General features: G+C 46.7%; 1 protein-coding gene across 3 annotated transcripts in view; it reads left to right on the forward strand.

The window, feature by feature from the left end:
• Window positions 1-25,164, forward strand: part of WWC2 (WW and C2 domain containing 2) — a 213,211-nt gene that overhangs the window by 89,703 nt on the left and 98,344 nt on the right. For 2 of the 3 annotated variants that reach the window (XM_043558145.1, XM_043558154.1), the window contains one exon: window positions 14,656-14,765. The exons of the other annotated variant lie outside the window; for it this stretch is intronic. In XM_043558145.1, the coding sequence (XP_043414080.1) occupies window positions 14,656-14,765 (110 nt within the window). The remainder of the gene's footprint in view (window positions 1-14,655; window positions 14,766-25,164) is intronic. 3 annotated transcript variants of the gene reach the window in all.

The following is a 25,164-nucleotide window of genomic DNA, read 5'->3' on the forward strand; positions in this document are numbered from 1 at the left end:
CGTGAGTTCGAGCCCCGAGTCAGGCTCTGTGCTGACAGCTCAGAGCCTGGAACCTGTTTCAGATTCTGTGTCTCCCTCTCTCTGACCCTCCCCCATTCATGCTCTGTCTCTCTCTGTCTCAAAAATAAATAAACGTTAAAAAAAAAATAAACAGTACCGACAACAGCTGGGCTTGGGGTTACGAGGTCTCGGCATGAGCAGTGGCAGCTCCCCGCGGTCAGGTGGCAGGAGAGCACGGTAGTGAAGGCCTGGTCAGCGTGTTGAGGAGAGGCCGTCCCCGTGTCGCCTCTGCCTGCCGGGTTTCCCGGCTGCCGAGATTCCTTCCCTTTTAACAAACATGGGGTCGGTGGGACATAAGCCGGAGAGCTGGGTGCTTCAGTCCGTGGAGAGTCTGATACGGTGTTAAGAGGATTACTTTGTGTTCGGCTGAACGGCCTCCCTCGTGTGAATTCAGTGATTTTCTGGTCGTCCAACAAACAGGCACACACTCAGGGATGGGTTTTCAAAGCAAACACTTAGCGATCACGGGGCGAGAATTTTAGGCCAGGCCTACATCTAGAGGGCAGCCGGTCACCGGTCATCTGTGGAGAAACCACTGGGGGACGGACGAGACCCATGCCTCACACATCCTGTAAGTCCGGAGCTTGGAGGAGACGTTCGGTCAATATTTGGTGACCCGATGCACACGTGAATGAAATGTTCCTCTGTGGGGAGTTTCTCGTTACTTCCTATTGGCAGGAATGAAACGATCAGAGAGTGAACTGGGGCTTTTCCCCTCTTCCGGTGGAAGTCCGTTTTCTAAGCCTTCTTTTTGCCATCTGCTTTTGTCCGGTTGACTGTGGGCACATCCCAAACAAGACCTCGTCTGGCTCATTGATCTCTTCCAGCTTCCCATCCCCCTGTGGAAATTTGGGTCCATATCTTACCTGTGTGTCCCTCTGCCACCTCACACATGGCATATCTTTTTTTTTTTTTTTTTTTAATTTTTGGGACAGAGAGACAGAGCATGAACGGGGGAGGGGCAGAGAGAGAGGGAGACACAGAATCGGAAACAGGCTCCAGGCTCCGAGCCATCAGCCCAGAGCCTGATGCGGGGCTCGAACTCCCGGACCGCGAGATCGTGACCTGGCTGAAGTCGAACACTTAACCGACTACGCCACCCAGGCGCCCCAACACATGGCATATCTTAAATTAATTCCCGATGACTTTGCTTACCCATCCTGATCTCGCTCTACTCAAAGCACAGAATCGGAGACTTGCTCAGTCAACCTCTTTCGTGTGCAGGGAACGCATTGTTTCTGTAACACTCCAGCACTTCTTTATCCAGCTTCCACTTCCAAATATCCATGGCCGGGAACTCTGCATATACTAGGAGGCTTTTCTCCTCCCCGGCAGCCTCAGATGCTGCTATCACCTTCCCTAGACAGCCCTCCTGTCTGCCACCATGTTGGTTTCCTTTCTCCTTGTCAATTGCCGTTGCTTACGACGTGACGGTAAACTGGAACCTTGAGATGTTTCAGCGTCTCTCCAGTCCAGGGCCTCTCATCCTGTAGCAGGCGTCGGAGGCAGGTGCAGGGTGCGGCCCCACCCTCAGAGTTCCTGACTTCGTGGTTTGAGGGGAGGGGGTGGATCACTTGCATTTCTAATAAGTCACCAGATGATGCGAACGCTGTTGGTTCGGGGACCACTGCTTCATTCCGTTCAGTGCGCTGCCGTTAGGTTCACTCTCCTAAATTAAACTCTGTCCCTGTTATGCCAACTCCTTGCTGGGGGTCTTCCATTGGTCTGGGACCAGGTTTCCCAAGGTGGGGGTAGTAGAACAGGGACATCACATTAGTCATATTATTTTTCTATTTTACTTTTCTTTCAGCTCTTCCAGTCAGGTAAAGGAGAAAGTCTGTCTGGCGCTAACATGACTTCAACACCTTTCTGATTCTCGTTAATTGCCTTTCCAACAAAGAGAGCAACCTGTAAGCTTAATGTCTCTGTCAGCAGCTCTTTACAATTTCTCGTATGATTGTGTTCTCATTGTATTTATTTTCAATGGCAAGTGTTAAAGGGCCACAATTTGAAACACTGGATGTGGAAATGGAACCCGGAAGTCTTAAAGAATTTTTGTGTATCTTTTGTGCTAGTTGGTTTCGTACTTCAGTTTCATTTATCCCATACGATTCTTTTGATTTATCTGGAATTAACTTTTTTTGGAAGGATGATCTGGGACCTAGCTTCTTTCCCCTAACTGGCCATCCAGTTTTCCCAACACTTTTATCTTATTTTATTTTTAATGTTTACTTATTTTTGAGAGAGAGTGTGAGCGGAGAAGGGACAGAGAGAGAGGGAGACACAGAACTCAAAGCAAGCTCCAGGCTCTGAGCTGTCAGCACAGAGCCCGACGTGGGGCTCGAACCCACGAACTGTGAGATCGTGACCTGAGCTGAAGTCGCACGCTTAACTGACTAAGCCACCCAGGTGCCCTCCCAACACTTTTAAATAATCAGTCTTATTATACTCATCGTAAACAAAGTTCACAGACAAGTAGTATCCATGGGAAAAAAATATTTGCAACTTGACAAAGGATTAATGCCAGCGTATATCACAGGTTGCTACAAATCAATAAGAAGGGCAGACCGCACAGTTTCAAAAAGGTCAATTTAGGGACTCCTGGGTGGCTCAGTCAGTTGAGCGTCCAAGTCTTGATTTTGGCTCAGGTTTTGATCCCAGTCGTGGGATCGAGCCCTGCGTCAGGTTTAAATTCTCTCTCTCTCTCTCTTCCTCTGCTCCTCTCCCCTGCCCTTGGTCTCTCTCTCTCTCTCTCTCTCTCTCTCTCTCTCTCTCTCGCAAATTAAAAAGAAAAGAGCAATTCACAAAGGAAGCAAATAAACATATAGAAAAGTGACAGGGGCACCTGGGTGGCTCAGTTGGTTAAGGGTACACCTTCAGCTCAGGTCATTATCTCAGGGCTTGTGAGTTCAAGCCCCACATCTGGCTCACTGCTGAAACCACAGAGCTCGCTTCAGAGTCTGTTGCCCTCTCTCTCACTGCCTGTCCCCCCCCCCCATAAAAATAAACAGTTTTTTTTAATGTAAAAAAAAAGATGAATAAAATAAAAGTTACAAACCTTACTAATAATTATTAGATTCCTCCTCCCCTTTCGACCATATCAGGGGTAATGGCGCTGACTTCCATTGTGGATGAGAGTGCAAATTGGTTAATGCCCACGTGGAGGAGAGTAGGTGTCAGAATTAAAAAATTTAAGTGATGGGGCACCTAGGTGGCTCAGTCGGTTTAGCGTCCGACTCTTGATTTTGGCTCAGGTCATGATCCCAGGGTCATGGGATCGAACCCTGTGTCGGGCTCTGCACTGACAGTACAGAATCGGCTTGGCATTCTCTGTCTCCCTCTCTCTCTACCATTCCTGTGTGCACGCTTTCACTCTCTCCCAAAATAAATAAGTGAACATTCAAAAAAATTCCAATGGTAATATGTCTTTAACGTCTCTCTAATGCACACTGACACTTTTGAATTTTACAAGTAGGTATGTTCTTTGACTCATTGTCAGAAATTTATTCTAAAAAATACTCTGAGAGCTAAAATATTTACAAGTATGTTCATTGAAGCATTAATTCCTCTCGAAGGAAGTTGAAACTGATGTCTGTTAATTAGGGATTAGTCAAATAATGGGCTCTAATCCATTCTGTGTATGTAGGTATTAGAAGATTGAGGTCAACCTGTAGCGTCGATCATTGAAAGGTTTCTAACTTGTATTGCAAACTAAATAAAGTCCTAGAAAATGCACACAGTATGAGCCTGTTTGTATGTTTGATAATCGCATGTGGCTTTATAGATGGACTGAAAAGAACCAACGTATTGGAATATAGATCATTCTATAGGGAAATGAAGGCAGGACTTTAATAATAGTTTATTCTATTTTATATATTTTTCATAATGAGAATATATTAGTTGCGTTTTTTAGGGCAAGGCTCAAAACTGTAGTGTCTGTATAGTTTATTTAGTTTAACACCAATCTTGTAAAAATGTGCATAATATTGTATGTGCTTCCGTATATGGGTGCATACGTTTATTTAAGAAAAACAGCCTGGAATGAAACCACTTGTTACCTGGGGTTATCCCTATGTAATAAAGTGTTAGGGATTAAAAAACATCTTCCTAATTACTTAGTTGTTGTTGTTTTTTTTAAGTTTATTTATTTATTTTGAGAGAGAGAGTGCAAGGGAGGGGCAGAGGAGAGAAAGAGAATGAGAATCCCAGGCAGGCTCCACACTGTCAGCGAAGAGCCTGAGGCAGGACTTGAACCCACGAACCGTGAGATCATGCCTGAGCCGAAATCAAGAGTTGGGCGCTCAACCAACTAAGCCGCCCAGGAGCCCTCTAGTTCCTTAGCTTTTGATCAAATGAGTGCAGGATCATTGCAACCATTCGGGACGCCTCTTGAAGGAAGAGGACGAATCCAGCAAGGTTCCAGCCATCCAGAGGGGTGTGCTGTGGGTCCCTTCTTTGTTGTTCTGGGAACAGCACATCGTCCAGAGTAAGTCCTCCAGCGTCTTGCATTCTTGTCTGGGATGGAGCCCGTGGTGGTTGTCCTGTCTGAGCGGGAGGCAGGAGGACGGGGCAGTCTTGGTGGTGGGTTTGTTTGTTGGGATAATAATCTGTTAAGCCCTCTTCCTCTCACCCGCATTCCTACCTTCTTTACCGACATAGCCACTTAAAATCTTAAGCTGTTTTCCAAAACCAAGTAATCCAGTGGGCAAACATTTCTTGACACTTAGGACACAGAAGAGGTTCAGGTTAAAGTGTGTTGACCACCCTGTTTTCTTCCGTAGGGTCAAATACTTGGTAAAAATTGCCGAATTATCGAAACACCTGCAATAAATTCTCTTACCTCTCTGCAACGAAGAATGTGTTTTCTGTTTAGCTGTTCATTTGTGGTGCATGATGTAATTATAATAGGCTGAAATAAGTTACAGGGCCAGAGATTTTGGGGGCCGAATTGAAAGATTTTTCTCCTAGCCTGTCCCATAGTTAACTCTCAACCTTATTATCGACTGTTCATCCGCATAGTCATCAACTATCACCTAAATGCTAACCTTCATCTTGCTCACAGTAAATGCATTTACTGTTACATTTATATACATTGAAAATTAAAAACAAACAAACAAACCAACAACAGCCCTTCCGTAATTGTTTTCATTCCTTTCCAGTGCTTTCCTTCTAACCTGCGTCCATTCAGTCAACACGGATTACGAGCTGGCTACGTATGAAGTGGACGTGATGCCGGGAATGCAGAGAAGAGAGCAGGGGCCTTGCCTCTGAGAAGCTCAGAGAACAGGCTGGGGGGGGGGGGCGGCGGGGAGAGCAGGCCGTCAGCCGCCTTAGATGGCAGCCGAGCCTGTGTTGGAGTGGTCCTCTGGGACAGGAGTCAGGGGGACTGGGTAAGAATGGCATTCCTAGGGTAAATGGAGTCAGCATTTCAATGGTTTTTTTAATACTGCCAAACTGTCTCTTAAAAGGAATGTATCAAGTTGCGAAATTACCAGCAACAAATGAAAGTAACTGATTCCTCACATCGTCGCCAGAACTGCGTTTCATTGAGACAAAGCAAAACAAAAACAAAAACTTGATACCCTAATAGGCTGCAAATTAAATCAAGCCTCGTTTTCTCTGGCGCTTCTTTTTATTATTAGTGAAGTTACGCATTTTCACGCATTTTTATTATTTAACTTCCTCTTGTGAAAATACCTTACTCACTTGGAGTCTTTGCATTGTTATGACTCGTTGCTATTTACAAAAAAATAGTTTATTGAGGTTCGGTTCACACACCACGTAATTAACCGCTTTAAAGCGAACAGTTCATTGGCATTTACGACAATTCCCAGGGTTGTGCAAGCACTATCTCTGTCTGATTCCAGAACATTTCTGCCCTTCCAGAGTCTCTGTCCACTCACTCCTCCCCCTAGCTCCCGACAACTCCTCCCGTACTTTCTATCTGTATGGATTTGGCCGTGCTGGGCACTTCATATGCCTAGAATCATATCATATGTGGCCTTTTGGGTCTGGCCTTACTTAGCATCGTATTTTGGAGGCCATCCGCGCGTAGCTTGTATAGGCACTTCCTTCCTTTTTACGGCGGGATGACAACACTGCGTTGCATGTACAGACCGCACGTTGTATATCCATTCATCCACTGATGCACGTTTGAGGTGTGGCCACTTTTTGGCTCCTGTAAATAGTGCTTCTGTGAACATGCATGTACACGTAATTGCTTGGGTACCTGTTGTAAGTTCTTTTGGGCGTGCACTCAGGAGCAGAAATGCGAGGTCGTAGAGTAATTCCGTGTTGAACTCTTTGAGAAAGTGCCAGACTTTTCTGCCGAGGCTACACCATTTTACCTGCCCGCCCACGATGTACGGGGTTCCCCTTTCTCCACCTCTGTGCCAGCACTTTCTAGGTTGGGGGTGTTGCTGCTGTTGTCTTACTCATAGCCATCCTGGTGGGATGAACTGGTACCTCATCATGTTATTTATTTTCATTTTCCTGACGACTACCGATGTTGAGTACGTGTTACTATTTTGTTGTATGCAGGTGAGAAAATGAAAGAAAAAGGAAAGCCTGCTTTCAAAGAACTTATTTTAAAATTGTTTCAATGTTCCTTGAGGGAAAAAAATGCTTACTTAAAATTAAATGCAGTGGCCCTAATCTGAGAATTATTAAGCCATTAATTCCGTAGTTTTCGTAATACGGGCATTTATGAAGCACAGGCTTTTGCCTCCAGTTTCAGTTTCTTTATAAAACATTTTTTAAAATTTTATTTATTGGGGCGCCTGGGTGGCTCAGTCAGTTAAGCAGCCGACTTCGGCTCAGGTCACGATCTCACGGTCCATGGGTTCGAGCCCCGCGTCGGGCTCTGTGCTGACAGCTCAGAGCCTGGAGCCTGTTTCAGATTCTGTGTCTCCCTCTCTCTGACCCTCCCCCGTTCATGCTCTGTCTCTCTCTGTCTCAAAAATAAATAAATGTTAAAAAAAAAATTAAAAAAAATAAATAAAATTTTATTTATTTATTTTGAGAGAGAGAGAGAGAACAAGTGGGGGAGGGACAGAGAGGAGGAGGAGGGGGGAGAGAGAGAGAGAGAGAGAGAGAGAGAGAGAGAGAGAGAGAATCTCAAGCAGGCTCCACGCTGTCAGCGCACAGCCTGGTGTGGGGCTTGAACTCACGAGCCATAAGATCATGACCTGAGCTGAGACCAAGAGTCAGAGGCTTAACCAACTGAGCCACCCAGGCTCCCCTCCAGCTTCATTTTTAAATGGAGTTTGTCTTCATTTCTCCATCACCTGGGTGGATTAGGGGTGTGATTTTGTGGTTTAACTGGTGGTTCTCAAAGTATGGTCCAGGGACCACAGCGTCACATCACATGGGGACTTGTAAGAATCGCAGATTTCCAGACCCCAGCTCCCCAACTACTGAGGCAGAAACTCTGAGGGTGGGCCCAGCAATCTGTTTTAATAAGCCTTTCATATGAGTTGGATGTACACGTTGGTTTGAGAGTCACTGCTGTAAATCCACACTTTCAGTCTGAGCTTACATTAAAGAGCTCCTGTTGGAAATGTAATCCACGATTTTGACCTTATAGGCACCAACTTTTTTCAGTTAAAATAGGCAGACAGTATAACCAATTCAGGCGAACCATTTTATAACCTCCTGTTTCAGAATGGCGTGTGTAAATCATATAGTTGTATGTAGAAATTGCAATTCAGGGGCGCCAGAGTGGGTCAGTTGGTTAAGTGTCTGACTCTTGATTTCAGCTCAGGTCACGATCTCACGGTTGTGGGACTGAGGCTCCACATCCAGCTCAGTGCAGAGCACGGAGCCTTCTTGGGATTCTCTCTCTCTCTCTCTCTCTCTCTCTCTCTCTCTCTGTTTCTCTCTCTGTCTCTGAAAAAAAAAAAAGGAAACTGCAGTGGAGTCTACACATCATGTAAAAAAGATGAGTATCTTTTAAAAGCTACTTTCGATCTTTGGGCAAGTCTTCAAAGAATGTGAGAGTTGTGTGTCCTTGATCTGCCTCTTTCCTGCTCTCTGTGATTGGACTTTACCTTCTACTCCCTTCAGAGCCTCTGGTGAAGGTGGTTGGCGTGAAGGCCCGTGTAGGGGAGCTCGCGACCATTACCTCCTTACAGGAGCCCCTCGGGCGGTGACTAGGGCCGCAGGGTGTTCCTGTCCCCCCTCGATGCTGCTTCAGCGTCCAGGCCCTTCTCCTCTCCCTCCAGAGCTTTTTAAAGGGGTCCCTCCCTTGCCACTTCTTCCAGAAGCTGGAGGAGAGTCACATGCAGATAGCATATGAACAGAGGAATGCATGCTTTAGAAAACAACAGTTATGGCCACATACTGCATGATACAGCAGATGGCTGGAAACGGCAGATGTTGACTAGAAGAGGTGTATGTTACCCAGTCGTGTGCTTACTGGATCATAAGTAAAATTTTTTCCTATACGGGCTATTCATTTTTTGTTTCTAGTTTTTTTTTTTTAATGTTTATTTTTGAGAGAGAGAGAGACAGAGCATGAGCGGGGGAGGGCCAGAGAGAGAGAGAGAGGGAGACACAGAATCAGAAGCAGGCTCCCGGGCTGACAGCTCAGAGCCTGATTGACGCGGGGCTCGAACTCACGAACTGCGAGATCACGACCTGAGCTGAAGTCAGACGCTTAACCAAGTTGAGCCACCCAGGTGCCCCCTACACAGGCTATTCAAATGCAACAATACTTGTATCTAGTTCGCAGAGTTTTATGAGGATTTAACGTGCACATTCATGTGTATTGACGCATGTGTGTGGTACGTGGTAAACAGGGAGTGTTTTATATTTTCAGTGTAATCACTGTACGTAAAAGTCAGCTTCTTTTTACATAGCATATTCTTTTTTTTTTTTTTAACATTTATTTTTGAGACAGAGAGAGACAGAGCATGAATGGGGGAGGGTCAGAGAGAGGGAGACACAGAATCTGAAACAGGCTCCAGGCTCTGAGCTGTCAGCACAGAGCCCGATGCGGGGCTCGAGCTCACGGACCGCGAGATTGTGACCTGAGCCGAAGTCGGCCGCCTAACCGACTGAGCCACCCAGGCGCCCCTACATAGCATATTCTAAGCTTCAACATTTTTGCAGATGATGTCGCTGAGTCCCCAAACCAACAGCATAAGCAGTGTGCTTTTTCCAAGGTGAATTACCCACAAATACTGCCTTTCGGTAGTGTATTCATGAAGCAGCTATAGAAGGGGTTAGGTCTAAGGGAGGTGATAGGGCCTCCTAAAGTCCTCCACGGATTTCAGATCTCTAGGTTGGGATGAATAAATGATTAGGAAGTGAATGTCAAAGAGGAACCAGAAGATTTGAGGCAAGGCTTTTTTAGGGTGGAGGGATTGGATGTGTTTGTAGGCTGCCGGGAGGAAAAAATGAACTCTAAGAGGGGAGATCCATACTTGATAATCATTGATGGGACGTGATTGCAGAGCAGGGAGAATGGGGTGGATTACGGACTGACGACTGGCAGGCTTTTGAGAAGAGAAGGAATTATGAGCGCGGTGAAGGGAACCGGGCATTTGGGTTCTAGGAGAGCAGGTTTGGGAAACAAGACTGTTGTGTTCAAATAGTTGAAAGCCCATCACATGGAAGAGGGATTACACTACTTCTCTTTGGTACCAGGGGATACCAAAGGGATCAAAGGGACACCAAAGGGATAAAGCGTGCACCAGCGGGTAAAAGTTACAGGAAGACCAGACCCTGGGCCGACACAGGGAAGGACTGTCTAGGAGCCCGGGCAGGTGCGAAGAGTACTTGAACTCAGCCTGAAGAAATGGGCTGGTTGGGCTGCCCAGTTACACGCCTTCCCAGCTTTGAGACGTTGGGCGAGCCATTGATATCACGGAGCCCCGGTCTCTTCCTTGACCCGGTGTACCGGGCTCAGCACTGTCCCTGTCTGTGGTCCTCCTATCTCACATGACTCCTTTTGAAGAATCTTAGTGAATTTCCACAGAGACACAGAGTTAACCTTCTTACCCTCCTCTGACTTGGTTTGTCCAGTTTCTCTTAAGAGTCATTTGCTCGAGATGCCTGGGTGGCTCAGTCAGTTAAGCCTCCAATTCTTGACTGCGGCTCAGGTTATGATCTTAACGGTTCATGGATTCAAGCCCCGTGTTGGGCTCCGTGCTGTAGCGTGGAGCCTGCTTGGGATTCTCCCTCTCCCTCTCTCCCTCTCTGCCCCTCCCCTGCTTCTCTCTCTCAAAATAAATAAATAAAGATTAAAAAAAAAAAAGTTGTTTGCTTCTTGCTGCCCCTCTTCACGCCTTCCTGTCATTCCCCTCTTTCTGTCCCTTGGCTGCTTCCCCAGACTAGCACGGTGATAGAAGCAGAGGGGCCTAATCAACATCATTATGAATTAAAATTAGAAAACATGTTGCCCTTCTTTCGAAATCCAAATCGTGAACCACATCCTTACTTCTTCCCTGTTGTTTCAGAGCAGTTCAGCAGGGTTAGTGTGGACAGATTCTGCAGTGATCATAGACCGCTCACAATACGAACTCTGCTCTGAGTTAACAATGGCCACAGCAGATGCTGTGAAGTAAAAATAACTGTTAAGACCTTTATTAACATTCAGGCCAAACTATACATTTGGGGGACTTGAATCGTGGCAAGAGTTCTGTTAACCTGAGAATGGTTTTCTCTGTCCAGTGCCTTATCTTTTAGTGCAGTGAGTACAAACTCCGTTCTGGTTTTGTGCTTGCTCACACACAGTGTTCGGCGTCACGTAATTGTCAATATTTAGTCTGTGTGGCGTCTCACGTCATAGGACAGGTATCCATGATTGACAGTAAATACTAACGGACGGCTCATGTACGGGGATGACATAATGCCCGCAAAGAGGGGAAATACCACGCGAAGTGCAAATTTCGCATGTCAGCGTTGGCACGGTGCCGCAGTAAATTGCCATTTTCTTCACATTAGTCACGGTGCAAAAGAGGGCTGTTTTTAAAGCAAAGAGTAGTCTCTGGAATTTAGCATAAAGACTCTTGTTAGTTTCAGGCTTTTTGCATGATGTTCCTCCTTTGTGAGGAACCAACAACAACCGCAAAACTCCATCGATGTTTACTTCCTCAACATCAGAGAAAGACTGAATGTTTCAGAGATTCCTTGTCCAAAACAAGACGAAGAAGTTGAGAAACTAATCAACATTTCTGCTTACTGTGTTTGTTCTAAGTCCTGTCGTTTCTGATTTTGGAATGCACCTGTTACTTCTTTTTGTTTTGTGTTGACTTCTTACTATGTCATAGTAATACGTTCCCATTCTCAGGATAACAGCATAATGGAGTGCTTAATTCTGTTTGGTACCTGAGAATGTCATTCTATTTGTATCTTGTAATTCGGGTAAGAATTACATTCTAAAATTTTAAAATGTACAAATATGTATTTAATGGTTTTACTTATTGATAGAGTGCGGAGAAAAGCTAGCTAGCTATCCAGGTACAGAATATACAGCATCTGATTGATTTTTGAAGTCACACTGCAAATAACTTCTATGTTAAAATTCCCGAGGATGGAAACGTCTGAATTTTTAACTGAGCTCGTGATTACATGGGTACCTATAGATGTAATTCTAGTCTTGGAACAGTGACAGTTAATAAAATGCTTATTATCTACTGAACAATTAATAGGAGAAACTGGGTTATTTCCAAGTGTAGTCAAATCACCGTAACTTGTAATCATAACCCATGTTCTGAAGCTTTTGTGACTTTTCATTCTTCGAGTGATAAATATATTCCTGTCCCCCTCGTGCTTAAACATGTTGACTTGGTACCAGGATAAAATTTGTGTAATACCACTCTTTTGTCATTTCTGTGTCTTATTCATTTCTTTAGGATGTGTGTGCGTTTTAGACGGCCTCGATAAAAGGGGTTAGGGAAAGAGAACAGAATCATATGCAAGGTAACTTGGCCAAGGGGCCTTATCTAATAATCCACTTTATCAAGGTAGACAGAGATCAGTCTTACAACGGGTGAAGACAAGGCCATTTCCTATGGTACGGAGATTTTTTGATACAGTATCTAATCCCTTGGTCACTTTTCCTGGGCGGTTTATGATCTGAGATGGAATTTAAGCACAGCTCCAAGAGCACAGGTTTTTTTTTTTTGACTCCGAGGGGGTTCAGATTGACTCCAGGTTTGCAGAGGAAATATGGCGAGTTGCCATATTCGGCACGTTGCCAGAGGCTCACTTCACTAACGTATAATGTCTAATGTATATTGAAGCTCACCGTTTGTCAAGCATTATGCTAGTCAGGTCTCATTTAAACTTCGTAATCCACCCACCTTTGAAAAGAAGATCGAGAAACAGGTGTTTTTTTTTTTTAATTTTTTTTTTCAACGTTTATTTATTTTTGGGACAGAGAGAGACAGAGCATGAACGGGGGAGGGGCAGAGAGAGAGGGAGACACAGAATCAGAAACAGGCTCCAGGCTCCGAGCCATCAGCCCAGAGCCCGACACGGGGCTCGAACTCACGGACCTCGAGATCGTGACCTGGCTGAAGTCGGACGCTTAACCGACTGCGCCACCCAGGCGCCCCGAGAAACGGGTTTTTTAAGGTTAACAACCTGCCCTAGGTTGTATAGCAAGTAGGTGGCAGACAAGGAATTTGACCCATGTCTCTGGTGCCAGATTTCAAGCTCTTACCTCCTGAGCTCGTGGTTCCCAGATTTTCCATCACTGCCTGGAGAGTTCGATGAAACATGCATTGCTGGGCCCTAGAGTTTCTGATTCTCTGGGCCTCTGCTAGGGCCCAGGAATTTGTCCTTTCTGACCGGTGCCCGCACGTTGATGCTGCTAGTATTGAGGGCTATACTTTGAGAACCAGAGTCTGACTCCGTCCCTCTGAAGGACTAATGAGAGAACTCACGTGTTGTGCTGGTATTGATAATCTCTAACCTTTGTTGACCGTTTACCACATGTCCTCGACAGTGTCCTAATTTCATTCCTTTTTTATCTCACCTCAATCTTAGGAGGCGGTTAAATTGCAGGGAGAGGATAAGGGAGTGTGATCACCGCTTGGAAGAGAAGGAAACTGAGGTAGATAGAGGCTCCCAGTGAGGTGGCCTCGTAGTGAATCAGTGACACAGCTGGTTGTTCTCATTATGACTTCGGCCAACTGACCTGGTTTCAAAGAACAGTGTCCCCGGAGCTCTGTCCGGATGCAGATTTCACGCTATGGGAACATTGAGAGGAAAGGAGGCACTCCCTCCGTTTCATGCGTTGGTATTTTATGTCCTTGGAGGAGGCTCCTGTAGGCCAGGCCTGGGAAGAAAGGGTCTCCCTCCTTCTCATCTTGTTCCTGCGGCGTTCTGAAGGGTGCAGACGACACAGTTTGTTACTCTGATGACCGATGGGGTTCTGGAAACGAGCTCCATTTCAGTTGAGCTCTGACATGGTTGATATTCGCGAGCGCGGATAAAAGGGACTCCGGGTGATTTTGTGTGTAGGCATCGTGCTGGTGTTGCTAGCACATTAAATCAGGAGGTGTGCCAACTCATGTTGGCCACCCAGGAACGGGGCATTCACTAGTCTGTAGGGTTAGCCTGCCCACGGGTGCGCCGACAGCCAAGGAGAATCTCAGAATCAAAAATGAAGGAAGTGAGAGAGAAAGATCAACCCGCGATCAGGTTTGAAACCTGCTTAAGAAATTGTAAGTTTCCCCATTCATTTTGAAGCTTAAAGAGAAAGTGTAAGGCCGTTTCAAAAGGTGACATCACATCGATACGTGAATAACTTGTGCGTTTGCTTGCATTAAAATTCGTGTTGAGTGACTGTTATGTAGAAGATACTTACAAAAATGAAATAAACTTGTCCCTCCCATCAAGGAGAACTCATAGCAGACCTCACAACCAAGGAAGTGTTCCATTAATTTATGCAGGAGCCTCTAAATCTGAAGTTAGCGTAGGCTGATGCATACCTTGTCTTGGGGTTACTGGTATGGTGATTTCCACGATGCCAGCGTTTGAATCCTGAGACAAAATCGTCTTCGTACTGAGATAGGCATTTAGCCGTAGAGCTAGAGCCTAGGGCCCAGGCGTCCTTACTGTCAGCCTGGAATGGTCTTATTCAGGGCACTTGGGTGGCTCCGTCAATTAAGCGTCCGACTCTTCACGTCGGCCCAGGTCATGATCTCACGGTCGCCCTGGGCCTGGAGCCTGCTTCGGAGTCTCTCTCTCCTTCTCCCTCTGTCCTCCCCTGCTCGCTTGCAGGTGCATGTGTGCACTCGCTCTCTTTTTCTCAAAATAAAATAAAATAAAATAAAATAAAATAAAATAAAATAAAATAGTCTGTATTTATCTTTTGTATGGATTTACCGCCCAGTCTGAAGCTGTGAACTTTGAAAAGGATGTTATGACTTACTGCTCCTTTTCTGGATGTTCGTCTCTGTATTTTATCCTTGTTTTTCCCCTTTGAGATTCCAGACACAGCGGTGCCAACTCTAGATACAATCAAGAACAGCAGGGAAATGCGGCCTAGACATGTCTTCCCTTGTGGGGAGGGTAACTGAATGTTGACACACGTGGTTTGACAGAAAGAATCACCTGTACGTGTATTCTGGTTTGTTGTAGGTTAACGAAGCCCTTGTCGTTTGCCGATTGTGTTGGGGATGAACTTCCGTGGGGATGGGAAGCAGGGTTTGACCCACAGATTGGTGTCTACTACATCGATCACGTCAACAGTAAGTTTTCCATTTTGGTAACAGTAAACATAGCAGAACAATGATCCGCCTCCCCCCCCCACCCCCCCCATCTAGAATCATGCAAAAGCATCAACCCTCTACAAAGTGAACTTCTTTATTGTAAACCCCACTTGGTCAGTGACTAACATGAACACATATGCCTGTTTTGCAATCTGGGGCGCGTATAGAATTGGGCTTATGGGGGCAGAGACAGAGAAACGAATCTGTCTGTCCGTGTGCGTGTCTACCTGGTAGGAAGGGAGTTTCTCGAGCACAGGTCTAGAGGCCTGTGGAGACCATGAGCCATTTGCCTCGTCCCGTCACCCCCGCCCCTCGGACTGGGTTTCCTCTTTTTCTCGTCCTTGCCACGGACAGAGTTGGGCGTGCGTACGGCCCAACATGAACAACTTTTCGAAACACATACTCGGGGTATTTTTTATATGTCTGTGTGTGTGTTTATGTTTGGGTCTCTATCCACCCCTTTAAAAATTTTTTTCAGGTGGACACGTGTAATACTGATACTCGCTTTGCTTATTTCACTTAAAAACTAACCCTTTTGGGGCGCCTGGGTGGCGCAGTCGGTTGAGCGTCCGACATCAGCCAGGTCACGATCTCGCGGTCCGGGAGTTCGAGCCCCGCGTCAGGCTCTGGGCTGATGGCTCGGAGCCTGGAGCCTGTTTCCGATTCCGTGTCTCCCTCTCTCTCTGCCCCTCCCCCGTTCATGCTCTGTCTCTCTCTGTCCCACAAATAAATAAACGTTGGAAAAAAAAAAAAACTAACCCCTTTATTTTTCTGGGTTTTGAGTAATACCTCATGGTTTATACTCGGTTAACTTATTTCTCATAGGTCTGTTGCACTAAAGATTTATATAATATAGTACTCTTTTTTAATATCTTTAGGAATAATATTACAGAAGAGTATCCGGGGCGCCTGGGTGGCTCAGTCAGTTAAGCGTCTGATGCTAGATTTTGGCTCAGGTCATGATCTCGCGGTTCGTGAGTTCGAGCCCCACATCGGGCTCTGCGCTGACAGTGCGGAGCCTGCTTGGGATTCTCTCCCCGTCTCTGTGCCCCCTCCCCCGCTCCCTCTCAAACATATAAATAAAAGTTGAAAGAACAGAAGTATCTTATTTGATGCCCGGTTATTAGTGGTGGCTTGCAGCCTCCCTCGTGTCGGTGTATGATGAAGTCTTGAAGAGGCACAAACAGCCCGTATTAATAACAGTTCTCCCTTAGAAACCTCCGTATGTTAAACATACAGAATAGGCTTACAGCACTTCTATCGGATCGGAGAAAATATCCTAGCACTGGTTTCCTGTCAGGATCTTTCTTTACCTGTGCAAATACTTCCCAGGACAGCGGGGAAGGGTTCCAGAACTGATAGAACTGCTCCACTCCTGCCCGACGCCTGCAGAGGCTGAAGGTGGGGGCATGTGCCGAGCTGGGGGAGAAGGCCTGGTGCCCCCAGGAGATCTGGTGGGAGGCTCCATTGCAGGGCGGTCGGGATGCAGGTCCCCATTCCAGCAATCCACACCACAGGGAGGGGCTCTGCCCGGAGACCACCGAGAGCGGCGGGGAAAAGGCTCCCCCACAACCCAGTGGCCGCCAAGCAGCCAGAGGAGAGGGCAGTTAGGAAGTATGGCGAGGCGAGCGTGGGTTCCACTGCGTCGGGCCCGCAGGCGGCGTAGGGAGTCCTGTCGCGGGATACGCCTGAGGGCTGGAAACTTGTCTGAGCCTCACACAGGTCGATGGGATGGAGGGATTGAAAGGAGCGAGGACACGGGAGAGTGAAGCCAGTTTTTCAGTGAACACCGACAGCCGGTGATCTGGGGCGTATGGTTTGGGAACCAGCTTTCATGCACACATTAGTTCAGTGTCAGTGCAGGTGACAGTTCCTGCAGGTTTTGCCGCTGTCTCTTTTCTGTGTCACTAGAAGAAGTGCGACTTTTGGGTAGAGAGGTGTTTCCCTGAAAGCTGCCCCGGAGTCTGTGAAGAATTCATAATTGTGGGTTTTAAGGTTAGCTTTCATTTTTGTATCTTTCAGTAAACGCTTCTTTCTTCTTTAAAAATGTTCGTTTATTTTGAGAGAGAGCGAGTGGGGGGAAGGGGCAGAGAGAGAGAGGGAGAGAGAAGGAATCCCAGGCAGGCTCCGTGCTGTTATCGTGCCCAATGTGGGGCTCAAACTCATGAACTGTGAGATCATGACCTGAGCTGACACTGAGAGTCGGACGCTTAACTAACTGAGCCACCCAGGCGCCCCAAACCTTCCTTGATTGTATTACTGTAAGTGGGTTCTATTGCTTATCAGTGACTGACGTCTAACTATTTGAATGCTATTTTTTTTTTTAAAGATTTTATTTTTCTAAGCCCTCTCCACACCCAACGTGGGGCTCAAACTCAACAACCGCGAGATCAAGAGTCGCGCGCTCCAGCAAAGGAGCCAGCGAGTCACCCCCAAATATTTTAATCTTGCGACGGAAGGGACTACTTTTGGTAAAATTCTGACACATAAACGGTCAGCGGAATATCTGGAATGCGTCACTATTTAAAGCTCACTTGCATCCTTACTTCATACGGACGCAAGTTTAGCTTGTCTTCTTTAAAGAACATTTGCGGAAGCAGAAGCGAGCCTACCTGCCCTGACTCGCCAAAACTGAACTCTCGTGGTACCAAACGAGGAGATGAACGCCCTCGGCTTCTCTCTCGCTACCCACGGGCCACCTGTAGGGCTTCCTCCCCGTCTCGGTAGGTTCTCCTGCACCCCCATCCCCAGGAGCCCTCTTGATAACTTTTATATCCCATCGTCCTCCCCTCTTTCGTTTCTTTACCCGTCATTCTCTGGTTTTAAAAATCCCTCCCTCCGCTTCTTTACCTAGTGGTTCTGTTGTCTTCGTATTTAAACTCTGGAAACTCTCAAAATGAAACCAAACCAAAACTACCAGAAGAAACCAATAACAGCCGGCTCCCCCCGACCCCGCTCACTCATACCCAAAACCGTCTTTCAGCCCAAGTCCCTCGCCGGCCGTGGCCCACTCTTTCTCCCCCTCTCGGCGAAGCTTCCCGAAAGCCACGGCCTGCGTGAGGCCTTCGTTCTCCGTCGTGTCACAGAAAGTGCCCTTGCTGAGCTCGCCTGCCACCCCACAAATGGCCCGATCCAGGCCACACCGGGGTCTCGTCTTTCTTCCTCCGACAGAGTCCCTTGTCACTGTGGGTTATTTCCTCACAGTACCTTCTGCTGGGATTTATTGATTGATTGATTTTAACACACCTGGCTGCTCTTGCCCGGTTTCCTTTGCCTGTCCCTCGTCACCTGCCCCTGGGCTTCCGTGTGCAGCCTGCGGGTCCCCTTGGGTGAGGACCTCAGTTACTTCCTGAGACTGACGGCTGCCAGGTTTGTCCCTTCAGCCTTGTCCACAGTTCCAGATGCGCCTACTTGATTCCTTGCTAGGGGCCCTTTCCTGTCTGCCCCCACAGGCCTCCACTTGCCTCCTTGCCTCTGCCCCGCCCCCACACCGGAGGACATAGCACCTGTGCCGGGAGCTTCCTTGCAACTGTTGGCTCGAGCCCGGAGCGCTCTCGGCCCAGCCCCTCGGCTCTCCCTTTCGGCCACATCCTTCTCGACCCCTCTGCCCAGACCTCCCTGCTTCCCACAGACCTTCTCCGGCACCAGCCCTCTTTGCAGGTGCCCGCCGCCTCCCCCCCCCCTCTGATGGGGTGCCCGGTCCGGGTATTTCTACAGTGCCAGGTACCTAGGGATTTTTGGAAAGCACGTGGCAAACGGCCTTTAACTTATTGATTTGTGTGTTCTCCTCACCAAGTTGTGAAAGCACCACCGTGGATATTTAAAAACTCAATTATTGCAATGTAGGTTTTTAAATTTACCATCTTGCTTTAGTGCGATAATCGTATCCCAGCGGCCTGATGGACGCACTGTGCCCTAAAGTGCCCAAATTACCCACAGCAAGTAGTTTTCCCACTAAAAAGGATCTGGTCCATTATCTCATTAATCTTAAAGACAGTCTTGTGAAGTAGTTTAGGGAACAAATGGTATTATCTTCTCACAACAGCTGGTCCACACATATGTTGTGTCTTGACATTGTATAGTTTCAGCATTATTTTCTCTTTATTTACAAAAAAAAAAAATGAAACGAAGACTGTTTGGCTGTTTAATACTATTTCTGTGTAACACGGTTAAGTATCTAGAAGTAAAAGATTTGACCTTGACAATGAAAGTATTTTAGGCCTTAAGTGTTTTGTGATAGAATCCACCTTTTTGTGGGTTTGAGTGGGGGTTATGGATATTGGTGGGGGACATTGGTAACTAACGGAAAGGTAATTATGAAATATGGTTTATAAGGTTTTGATATTATCACTAGAAGCAGAACTAAATCACTTTTTAGTAGCTTTAGAGTTGTGCCTTAATGTTTTTGTCTTTCTTTTGATAATGGAGGTCTCATTGATAGAAAATATACAGCTCTTAAGTGCACCTGGGTGAATTGTGGCAAATGTATAAATCTTTTGTCATAAAATCCAGTCAAGATGCAGATCGCCCCCCTAAGTTCTTTCCTGTCCCTTCCAATCACCCCCCCTCCCCACTGCTACGGATCGTCCTGACTTCTATCAGGATGGGTTAGTTTTGCGTGTTCCAGAACCTCACGTACACTGAGTACATTGGATTCCGTGAATGGAATCTTTCACTCAGCATATTTTTAAGGAATCGGATACTGATAGCACACGGTATCGTGGATGAATATCCGTGCCTTCATCTGACAGAGAAGCCATATCCAGGCCAGACACAGAACTCCTGGAAATCCACACTAAGAAGCAAATAACCGAATTTAAAAAGGGCCGACCTAGACACTCTCCCAACTCTCCTCTCTGCCATCTTGCCCCATGCCCTCTGGCTCTGTGGAGCCTCTCATCTGGGCATTCTAGCAGGTACTCTGTGGCTTTAGCCTCGCCACACGCTGCCGGCCGCTCCTCAGGACAGAGCGGACAGGAGACGAGCTGGCGCAGGGGGGACCACACCACCACCGTTGGCCGCCACGGGGTTCAGCCCGTTTTCCCGGGCTTCCCCGGATGGTCGTGGGAGACGCGCCCTTCGGCACCCCCTCTCCCTGCCGGTCCTCCGACAAGACAGAGAGGGGTCGGCCTGCACCCATTTGCAGTACCTGGGGGTATGGGAAGCACCAGAGGTGAGGGATGTGTAAAACAACAAGATAGGACTCACTGCCATGTGATGCTTCTGCGAGTTCCAGTTTCCTTCCACGATCCTCCTTGCTCTTACTGACCGTGCCGAGTCTTGCTTTGATTGTTTTCCGGACATTGTCGCTGTTGTTCTTGCTGTTTTGTTCTGCTGTCCTCGGTTTTTAGTTGTGGTCAGTCGGAGAGACCGGACAGCGTGCGCTTACCCCGTGTTAGCTGAGCCAAAGTGCTCTGGATTAGTTGCGAAGCAACACCTGTTGTGTTTAAATTTGATGAAAATGTCTCAAGCGTTGGCGATGTTTTATGTGGAGCTGTCTCCTTTAGGAGAAGGGAAATAAATTTGGGACCCTCCTGTTTCATCTGTGTCTTATTTTATCCTTTATGTTTCCCTAGGAGGGGAAACCGTTAGGATATTTTATAAGGAAACGTTCTAGATACTTAAAACATGCGAGTAAAACAGATTTCAGTGGCAATGATACTCGTTTTTAGTGAGAGTAACTAACAGTTGTCAGTATCACTGATCTGTAATAATCCACATATTTCACTTCCGGGATCTATTCTCAGTCGAAGCGATCCTTTCCTTCCACCCAGATGTAGGGTTGGCGTAGGTGACCGTGCCTTTCCTCCTGAACCTGTAGCCTTCCTTCCTGCAGACTGTTCCCCCTCGCCCCTCATTTGCCACGCATTGAGAGTCCCTGTCTCTTGTCCCTCCCCGAAGATGTGACCTCACCCTCATTCCCCAGCGTGCTGTCATTTATCTGCCGGACTATTGTTCTTTGCCCTTCCCGTGTGAACGACTCTTCTGTCTTTATTTGTGGCTTTGAGCGTCCTAATATTTTGTCAGACATTTCATCTATAGGACACTGCCGCGTCTGTTGTCATCAAAACTTGCAAACAAACAAGTACAAAATGGGATTCTTCTGTTTTCCCTTTGACTTTATTATTTTTTGATACATTACAGTCTTCATGATTATTAACTTGAAAAATGTAGAATCGTTTTGTCAGTTCTTACAGAACTTTTATCTGTTACGTAATACCACATTTGCTCCTCTAACCTCTTTTCCACTGTCATTTTCCTAATTCAGACCCTCGTTACCTTTGCCTTTGCTTTCTGTCTCTTTTTTTAAAAAAACAAATTGTAGGGGCGCCTGGGTGGCGCAGTCGGTTAAGCGTCCGACTTCAGCCAGGTCACGATCTCGCGGTCCGTGAGTTCGAGCCCCGCGTCAGGCTCTGGGCTGATGGCTCGGAGCCTGGAGCCTGTTTCCGATTCTGTGTCTCCCTCTCTCTGCCCCTCCCCCATTCATGCTCTGTCTCTCTCTGTCCCCAAAAATAAATAAACATTGAAAAAAAAATTAAAAAAAAAAAAACAAATTGTATAAAAGTAATGCACGTGCATAGGAGAAAAATAGAAAATACAGGCAAATCAAAGGAAGAAAAGTATTGTCCATATTCACACCACCCAAAGAGAACTAAGTATTCTAAGTCTCTTCGTGTGTATCCTTCCAGACTTCATATTACTACAAACAGACACACAGAATTTTAAATATAATTTTATATCACAAGTGGGAGTAGTATGCATACGGTTTTATAAGCTCTTTTCACTTACCATATAATCTTTTATCAAAAAAACTTGCTGCACAATTATACAGACTCTTCTGTAGAGTTAGTGCTGAGTTGCGCAGAGATGGTAAGACCTCACATTTCTGTCAGACGTTCTTCCTCACATACAGCCGAGATCCTTTCCCGGCCTTGCTTAGAACCTTTGTGGTCCGCCATCGCTTACAAATGGAGTTTCATGTTTATTAACCTGGTATTCAAGAAACCACAGGCTCTTGGAGTTTGGGGGAAGAAATGAGAAAATACAGTAGCCTGTGGAAAGAACCACCCATCGGGCCAGCAGAACAAAGGAGAACACGTGGGGCGCCTGGGTGGCGCAGTCGGTTAAGCGTCCGACTTCAGCCAGGTCACGATCTCGCGGTCCGGGAGTTCGAGCCCCGCGTCGGGCTCTGGGCTGATGGCTCAGAGCCTGGAGCCTGTTTCCGATTCTGTGTCTCCCTCTCTCTCTGCCCCTCCCCCGTTCATGCTCTGTCTCTCTCTGTCCCCCCAAAAATACATAAACGTTGGAAAAAAAAAATTCAAAGGAGAACACATAAAAGTGCCCTGTTTCGGATGTCCTGAAGGGTGTCGCTGAGGCTGCTAGAGACAGTGCTTTGAGCTGATACCCAAAGAATGACTGAGTGAACCGGGCCTGGGGGAAGAGGGGCTGGGGTAGGGTTTGGGGGTTGGGAGAAGGATACCTTCCCGGAAGAAGAGAGACCACAAGTTAAAGCCGAAGTCTAGAGAGGCCACAGAAAGCAGGGCTTGATGAAAGAAAGAAATGCAGAGCAGCTGAAGGCTGGTGTGTGTCTTTGTGGGGGTCTTGGGAGGTGACTGGAGAAGTCAACAGGGGCCAAGTTCTGAGGGGCCATTGTCTGGAACCTTCCAAAACCCGGTTCCGTCACTACCTGTTGCATGGAACGTTCCTTTTCAACCAGAGAAAACCCTGTGTCTCTAAACGGTCTCTAAATGTGGCACCGCATTCTCCTCTCAAGGCTTTTATCACTTTTTACTGCACAGACGTGTGTGTGTGTGTGTGTGTGTTTAATTCATGTGTTAGAAGTTTTTCTGTATTTTCTAAGTTCTTGGAAGGAGGGACTCATGCCTGAACATCTTGTTTCCCTGTTGTGTGTAGCAGATGGTCGGTACTTGTCTGCAGAAGTAACAACAGATAATAAGCATAGCGGATATTTTCTAGAAAGGAAGACAAGGAAAGCTACTCATGTTTGTTTCATCCATTCTTCCCGAGCACGACAGAAAGGACAGAAATAGGCGTGATAGACAGAAATCACGTTCCTTTCAAGAATCTGATGTGATCTTCCATGGTAAAGCTCTTAGAACCCACAACCGTGTTCTCTGTCTGTAAAGTCCCACATCTAAAACTGACGCCACGTCCGTTCCCTCGAGGCACGTGACGTTTTCGCAGACATCATGCAAATTATACAGCATTCTGACACAGTGACTTCCCAGGGTCACCAGGTCTTAACACTAACATACCACATTTTTATAATGCACTTTTTTAGTATTTACATTTATTAAAAATTCTTCACAGTCCGTTCAGCAAATACAACCAATGGAGATGAAGCACGATCCTGCTTTATGAAGCCTTCGGAGGTGCCTTCGGCAACCCTCTTTGTAGCTCATATTTGATTTGTACGGCATTTCAGAAATGTAAATGTTCCCGCTGCAGCTCTTGTAGCATATAGTATTTAAACCAGCCTACTGGAGTGTTTCTGCTGATCTGTCCAAATAAATGCTCGTTTATTATTATTGTTATTATTATTATTATTGTTATTATTATTATTGCACTTTATTCATTTAAATGTCAACGTTACTTTCAGTGTTTTGTGGCAGTTTAGCCATCGACAGGTATTTTATTGAAACTACACCAGTTCCCCAATACATAGAGAAAATATGAGTAGACGAAACCTCTGAAGATACTGAGGGAGAACTCGGGGTACCTATCTTCCTGTAACTATTGCAACTTACGAATATCTCAAGTTGTTCACCTGCACTTTGTTTTTGTATCATCCCTTTAGTTGTGTAGTTTATTAGTTATATATCTCACTGGGACACATCACCCCCAAACCCAGTGGCTCACAATACATTTATTACCTCATGGTTCCTGTGGGTGATGAGTCCAGGCAAGGCTTCGCGGGATCCTGTGGCTCGCTGCGTCACAGGCTGTCTGTCCTCAGGGTGTCAGCCAGGTTTGCTGGGGGAGGATCCGCCTCCACGCTCACTCACATGCTGGTTGTCAGGATTCAGGTCCTTGTTGGCTGTGGGCCAGCGGCCCCCCCTCATTTCTTGTCACGTGGGTCTCTCCGTAGCACAGCTTACAACATGGCGGTTTGCTTCACCACGGAAGGAAAGCCAGGAGCCAGGGAGGGAGGGCACGCACAAGGTGGCCCGCACGGCCTTTTGTAATCTAGTCCCAAGTACCATCCCTGTCATACTCATTAGAAGCAGATTACTAGGTCTAGCCTGTATTCAAGGGTCAGGAATATGAGGAGGTGAGGATTATTACAGGTCGTCCACCATGGGGAAAACTTTTCCAAGACCATAAATTCCCATTCGTCAGAGGATGAGTTCTGGACTTTGAGTCAGATGGTGTTTACATGTTGGAAATGCTTGGATAGCCGGAGACCTGAGTTGTAATGAACATCGTCAATTGAGAAGTTTAGGCTCTTGGGGCGCCTGGGTGGCGCAGTCGGCTAAGCCTCCGACTTCAGCTCAGGTCATGATCTCAGGGTCTGTGAGTTCGAGCCTCGCGTCGGGCTCTGCGCTGACGGCTCAGAGCCTGGAGCTTGCTTCGGATTCTGTACCTCCTCCTCTCTCTGCCCTTCCCCCGCTTGGGCTCTGTCTCTCTCTGTCTCTCAAAAATAAATAAACGTAAAAAAAGAAAAAGAAGAAAGAGAAGTTTAGGCTCTTAATTAGCTGACAGCTGCCTGTTCTCCTTATTCTCCAAGGTGGCTGGGCTGCCCCACCGTGATGATGTCCTTGAGGATTCGGGGCTGGAGGGGCTGTCCAACCGGGACCGTCCCTTCCTACATCTCTTTAGACATTGACTCCAGCATGGTTTTTTTTTTTTCTCTTAATTACATGAGATATGCCTCGTTTGCATGTTGGAATATTTACGTCTTTAAAAATTAGAGCTCAGGGGACACCTGGGTGGCTCAATCGGTTAAGCATCCAACTCTTGGATTCGGCCCACGTCACGATCTCACGGTTCCAGTGTGGAGCCCCACATCGAGGCTCCATGCTGGCAGTGCAGAGCCTGCTTGAGATTCTCTGTCTCTCCTTGTCTCTCGGCCCCACCCCTGCTTGCACTCCTCTTTCTCTTATCTCAAAATGAATAAACCAAACGAAACTTTAAAGCAAAACGAGAGTTCAAAATGCTACTTTAGAGGACGCTCAACTTTTTGTACCAGTGATCGTGAAGCAAAGATTCTAGGCCCGAGTCAGTGGCCGCAATGTGTCTGGCTAACTCAGGCCATTTTGTAAATCATCCAAAGCCTCTCTAAGCCCTAAGGGGACCCAGGGTTCATAGCTGAACCACTCCAGTTTAGTGTTTTCCCTTATCCCCAGACACCACATTA

Source organism: Prionailurus bengalensis, chromosome B1, assembly GCF_016509475.1.
Source record: "Prionailurus bengalensis isolate Pbe53 chromosome B1, Fcat_Pben_1.1_paternal_pri, whole genome shotgun sequence".
Lineage (NCBI taxonomy): Eukaryota > Metazoa > Chordata > Mammalia > Carnivora > Felidae > Prionailurus > Prionailurus bengalensis.